The following is a 6,017-nucleotide window of genomic DNA, read 5'->3' on the forward strand; positions in this document are numbered from 1 at the left end:
TACCTGTGATTGAAAATAATCCAGCGAGTCACATAAGAATTCCAGTTCTAAAATGGTAGCGAGGACCACCCTTGCATGATTCCTAAGTGTCATGAATTAAATGAATTCATTTCAAAGCACTGTAAATTCCTTTCTACATGTGACCGGTTTAAAAATGCTTTTATTCTGAAATGCTACATTAGGTTTGTATGAAGTGGAATTAGAATAGTCCAGTACTCTCATGGCTGCCAGAATTGGAATGGCTGAGTACACAGGGATGACTTTTTAATGTTACTCTGAAATCAGACAGTAACACATGTCTATTTCAAAGAGCTTTTATTCTAAAATGCTACATTCCAATTATTAAAGGTCCTCTTATGTGATGCTGGGACAGTGTAGTTCCTGGCAGAGGTGAACTGGTCCATGGCGAGATTCTTTTTAATGTCGCTCTGGTAAGCATACATGTGTTGTGTCTACAAGGGAGACATTTTCCACCACGCCAAAATTCTAATTTGATAGGAAATATTTATTTCGCAGTGCATCTGCAATAGGTGTCACAAAGCTGTCATTGATACCTTTTTCTTACATGTCACTGAGCAGCTTTCCAACACTAGATGGAATAAAACTAGACTTCTGGGTCACTTTTATGCACACGTTAAAATCTGCTTTCAACAAACAAACAAAAAAAAGACAATCTACAAAATTACAAAATGAACCTACTAAGTGTGTGACAGTGCTGCTCATATACTTGAGCAGGAATATTCAATTAGCAGACCTAACTATATCCAAGAGCTTTTTGTTCAACACCTGAGCTTTTGTCATCATATATTAATCTGTTACATAACTTGTCTTTTATTTCATAACTATTTAACGGAACCCCACTTTAATGAGCATGCTAGATCTGCTGCATGCGAGCGATATTGAATATTTACACTGTACACACTCACAAGCTGCTCTTTCAGTCTCATCCAGGGATACGTCTCATATACACATATTGCAAATGAGCTAAGCACACTAGCACACTAATCGGTTGTGAACATAGTGCAACACATTGAAAGGGACTGCCGCTTCGCCTGCAAGTGATCCGAGCCCCAATGAGACTGGGCAACTCGGGTCAACATTAAAAATATACTTTAGTATCGGATTGTATACGTTGACAGCGTGGCCGCTTCAGAACTCCTCGTGGACGTTCCTGGCGTAGTCCATCAACTTGCTGCCCGTGAAGTACTCGCTGTACTTGAGAATCTCGTCCAGCTCCAGACTGTGGTTCTGGTTCTCGTCGGCCACCGCGATCATCTGTTTGGCTTCGTTCAGAGCGTTGTGCTCGTTCATCGGGTCCATGTACTCCTGTCACGCAGGAAGAACAACAAACTTAGGCCTTGGATGCTAGTCCGCAGCTGCCGACTGTGGGAACAAAAACTTTTGACATTTTTCTACTCGTTCATTTCATCTCAGCATAAGGGGAAGATGTTTCCGATCAGGGTACACGTTACCTTTCAGTCCTCAAGGGCCATGCTTAATTGACCTCATTCAAATGTGACATGCAATTATGGTTATTCATGACCATCGAGTATTAAGGTTTTGAATCGTTTTATGGTAGTGAAATGTGCATGGTCGGCAGGAGGGTCAATCTTCAAATAGCACGAGAAGAAGCAGCGAAGGTGGGCACCTCCAGTTCTTCCATAGTGACGATGCCGTTGCGGTCGGCGTCCATGGCGTCCTTAAACTCTTTCCTCCGCTCGCGGACCCAGTCATCGTCCATTTCCTGGCCCTGCTGGTTCACCACAGTGCCCACGGGGAGTGATATGAACTCCGACTCCGTCAGCTTCTGGTCGCCGTCCTGGTCTGTGGCACAAGCGCAAAATATCCAGTTTGCATTTCAATTCCAAACGGGAAAGATTTTGGGGAGTAAAATTGGTTGATGGATGCATTCCTATTTAAACTCAGTTGTCACGTTTATGCCACCAACAGAGCGGAGTGTAAGTGGGACGGCACCTAAGTCCCGCATGATCTCCTTGACCATGTATTTCAGCATGCCTCTGCTGTGTTCCGGGTGCAGGAAGGACAGGAACTCCTGCTCATTGAGCAGCTGGTCGGCCGGAGGGTTGTCAGCTTGAAACCAGCGGTCCTTCAGGCTCTCCAGAACCTCTTGAGCTGTGAGGAGCATCACAAAAACAACAAACGTCCATACACGACCTGAAACACTCATTACTTATGAAGTGATGGGAAATTTCTACCGACAAAATCACCACATTTTAACATTTACTGTAAATATATTTCGTCGACCCCTGTATAAATGTGGTTCGGTATCTGCAGATTTGCATTTTTGTTGACTTTTTTTGACCCAATTAGAAAAAAAATGGTCTCCCCATAACCCCATTTCAAATGGAAAACATTATATTTAATGTTAAGTGACGCCCGACCGATTACTTGACCAGCCGATTTGGCTGATATTAGCAATTAAAAAATATGCTGATTTGACAAGTCAAACAAAAATAGAAAGACAAAGTATTGTAAAACAGTCCAATTTAATTCATATTTTTACGATTGTGTTAAAAGACCAAAAACTGTATTTTACTGATTATATATTTTATTCATTGTCAGATTAATCCGAATTTTATTTGGTCAAATATCAGAATTAGCACCCCAACACGCACACAAAAAATCCACATCGGTCGGGCCTTGTATAGATTGTGTAAAATTACAACTTCTCCAGTGTTACTACGACAGCTTTATTCTTTTATTTATTCTCGTAAATGCAAACAAGCAAAAGTTCGAGTTATAAGATAGCTTCATATGTGCCGTCCCTTCAGTCAAGTGAAAAAAATTAGAGAAAAATGGAGCCATCATTCACATCATCTTAACAAGCAAGGAACAAAAAATAGGAAAATAGCAGGAAATATTCCATGTAGTTCTCTACTTACTTTCCTCATCCAGTTTAAGATCTTCATTATTCTTGATTTTCTCAGCAATTTCCTTTTCATTAAAACCTTTGCTGGCAAGAAACCTGACTCTGTATTCATCCCACGTCACGTGACCTGCAAATTAAAAAAAAAAAAAAAAAAAACATTTGGGGGGCAGAAAGCTTTATGTCTTAATTATGACTTGAACTGGGCCAAACAACCGGTAAATAATGTAATCAGTAATCAAGATCAAACAACTCATAAACCTCCTTATTTTGAAATTACAGTGTTACTTCTGTCTTTTTCATCCACCTGCATCCATTACTTGTTTTTCCACCCTAAAGTTCTGAAATAGTCCAAATGAAATCCTGTTTTGTTTCTAAATGCACCCAACTTACCGTCTCCATCCGGATCGACAGCATGGAAGCTGTTCTTGTTCTCCTTCATGGCTTCTTGAAAATGTTCCTCCGTCTTCTCCATAATCCAGCGTTGCATCTCCTTGGCGCTCACACTGTGGTCCTTGTTGAAATCCACCCTGGGAGAGAAGCATTGGAAAGGAAAATTTGCACTTAGAAGTTTTATGACATTTTTTATTTGGCAGGGGGCACTGGTTTTCATTCTCAAGTATCTACTCACCAGACAGACCGCTGGTAAAGTGCGTGTGAATTATACATGGTTTTTACTCTAAATTGAAATATTACCATTCACCACTAGATGGCAGACATGGCTTAGTTGCGCTCGCACAGGGTCTTACTGACCTGTACTCCACGAGTTGGCATAGTATTTCTTTTGGGATTTGGAATGACATACAGTACCACAATAAAATTACAATTGCACTTAACGGTGGTTTACTGTTCAGCAGTTTTGTGCTGTCATTGAATGGTAATTTTTATGCAAGAGAGCTCTGTGCACTGGGAGGGGGAAAAAAAAAAAAAATCACAGTATGCTGTTATTTTTGTTGTTTGTTGGATAGTGGATATTTCATACATGTATTTTAAGAAATATATTGTGAAAAATGTAATGTATTAAGAGCACATATTTCGCATGTATGCACGTATTTTGCCCGTATCTAATATACATTTTTGTCATGCATTTGGTTAGGAAATTTGTGGATCTACTGAATGTGTATTTTCAGACTAAAGTTACATCGTACTTGGCGAATATGTCAATAAGCTTCTTCCTGTTCCGTCTCGGCTCAGAATCCTCGTCAAACTCCTCCATGTCTTTGCCCAAGAAGACCTCCTGGTGGAAGTCCTTGTTGAGGTGGCCGTCCAGTTCCATCTTCATGCCATTCAGGTGGTCCGGCGGAAGGATCTCATTGTCGTCCTTGTTGGCCAAGCTCTTATCTTTCGGGGCAGACATGTTGGCCGGACGCGCCCTCACGTGCGTGCCCATCAGTAAGATGCACAAGAACAACGACACGGCATGGAGGTTTTGCCATCCAAGTCTTCTCCAAACTGCCATGATTTCCTGTGGACAGGTAGCTTCGCATCAGAATACAAGTGAGATCTTTATAAATCTAAAAACAAGAAATGCATGTTTGTACACAACTTTGTAGATCTTCTGGATTTATACATAAGAGTGTTGATAAATGTGCTTGACTTATTGAGAACATTTTTGGCAGCCCTTGAGGATTTGTATTTGAGTACATTCAGTTGTGAATTTAACACCTTTTGTAAACAGTGGTAAAGATTTAAGTGTTTATATGCATTACATGTTACAATCAACACTGAATGAAAACCTCTCTCTGATGGGGTAACAAGCGGGGTATATCTAACCTGTACAGTGGAACCTCAAGTTTTAAACTTAATTGGTTCCGTGATCTTGTTTGTAACTTACAAAAATGTTCAATATCTATAAAATCCAAAATACAGTGGCCATTGTTCAGATATTTTTAGAGGTTGAAGTGGCCATCACTAGAGATGTACGTGTACACTTTGATAACGATTGGTCGAAATTATTCTGGCATTAAGCTTCTTTACATGAAGCGTTTTAGTCTGTTCCCCCACACCCACAAGCTGCCAAAGAAGACAGACAACTTCACAGACGCAGTGTGTACTTTACGGCCAGCTGGCTGATGCTGCACCGCTGGGTTAGCATCGCACAGTAATGCCGTTGTTCAAATCGCCACACTCACCTGTGAAGAACCGTTATAAAGGCAACTCTGCCAATGACGTCGAAGGTAGGTGAGGGTCGAGCGGCTATCCAAGCTGGTGCCAAAATGCTAATGCTAAATCTAGGGTACGTCTCTTCCGCAGCGGGGCTAGCGAAGCGGAATGTCTCTTCCTGTAGACGTGGCTTCCACACTTCGCTGTCCAGTGTGGGACGGCTCTCCGCTTGATAACGAAAGTGACCCAAATATCGTCTGGAAAGTTCTCATGAACTAGACCGTAAGAAATACGTCACGCTATCTGGCATGATAGTCCTCGCTGTCAGGTTATGACGAGCTACAAAGGAAATGACGACAAGAAATCAGACTTTCATATTAAGGCAGCGTTGCCAATCTTTTAAATGTACGTAGGGAGTGACGTGTGTTTTCTGAATAAAGAGCACCGCAACTGAATTTGATGAACAGTTTTTGTTGTTTGTATTCAGTGCTTTACATTAATTTAACTGCAGTAGTAATAATGGCAATCCCTGCCGGTCGGACTATCGGTAAAGCCTTCTCCTTTCTCAACGTTTTATCTTTGGAAAACCTACATTGATACCATTGACATTAGTCAGATAAAAACACATTACTTTGGGGGCAATTTAGTGTAATAGGAAAGAGATTTGTTTCGAGGCTGGTTTCATCAATGGAATGCGGCACATACGTGGCTGCGGGCATTTATCACTCCACTTTGTCACATCGAATATGGCCGCGCTATCGACGTGGAATGTTATGCTCCAGGCGGTATTCATGTAACCTCTATGGCGACTCTTCTACTTTCCGCTTTTCCCGCTGGGTGGCACACTACTAAAATGTATAAAATTTCTTACTCGAATCGGATTCGAGAGGGAAGTATTTTGACAGGTTATGCAAATGAAATGAGTTTTCTTTTATTTGCACAAAGTGCCAAAATACTTTGCGCCCATTGCAATAATTACCAGATGACTAGTTAAGATTTTCTTTTTTAATTGTCAAAATTGCCATTT

At 41.1% G+C, this 6,017-nt stretch overlaps 1 protein-coding gene across 1 annotated transcript; it reads right to left on the reverse strand.

The window, feature by feature from the left end:
* Positions 1–298: 298 nt before the first annotated feature.
* On the reverse strand, positions 299–5,355 carry sdf4 (stromal cell derived factor 4). Its single transcript, XM_086025494.1, has 7 exons — positions 5,020–5,355; positions 4,036–4,352; positions 3,281–3,417; positions 2,904–3,017; positions 1,975–2,133; positions 1,649–1,824; positions 299–1,326 (listed from the first exon to the last, which is right to left on the reverse strand). Exons 2-7 carry the CDS (start codon positions 4,344–4,346, stop codon positions 1,150–1,152), a joined length of 1,074 nt encoding a protein of 357 aa, XP_085881620.1. The 5' UTR covers positions 4,347–4,352; positions 5,020–5,355; the 3' UTR covers positions 299–1,149.
* Between the last annotated feature and the right edge of the window lie 662 nt (positions 5,356–6,017).

Source organism: Filicampus tigris, chromosome 1, assembly GCF_054856515.1.
Source record: "Filicampus tigris isolate MCC_2025a chromosome 1, RoL_Ftig_1.0, whole genome shotgun sequence".
Classification (NCBI taxonomy): Eukaryota; Metazoa; Chordata; class Actinopteri; order Syngnathiformes; family Syngnathidae; genus Filicampus; species Filicampus tigris.

What these genes read in the sequence shown, in the direction of transcription:
- sdf4 (XM_086025494.1), bottom strand. Translation starts at nt 4,346, where the DNA reads ATGGCAGTTTGGAGAAGACTTGGATGGCAAAACCTCCATGCCGTGTCG. An exon ending in TGTCGATCCGGATGGAGACG is followed by an intron (nt 3,018 to 3,280) that starts GTAAGTTGGGTG and finishes TTTAATTTGCAG; the next exon opens with GTCACGTGACGTGGGATGAA. An exon ending in GGAGATCATGCGGGACTTAG is followed by an intron (nt 1,825 to 1,974) that starts GTGCCGTCCCAC and finishes CTTGTGCCACAG; the next exon opens with ACCAGGACGGCGACCAGAAG.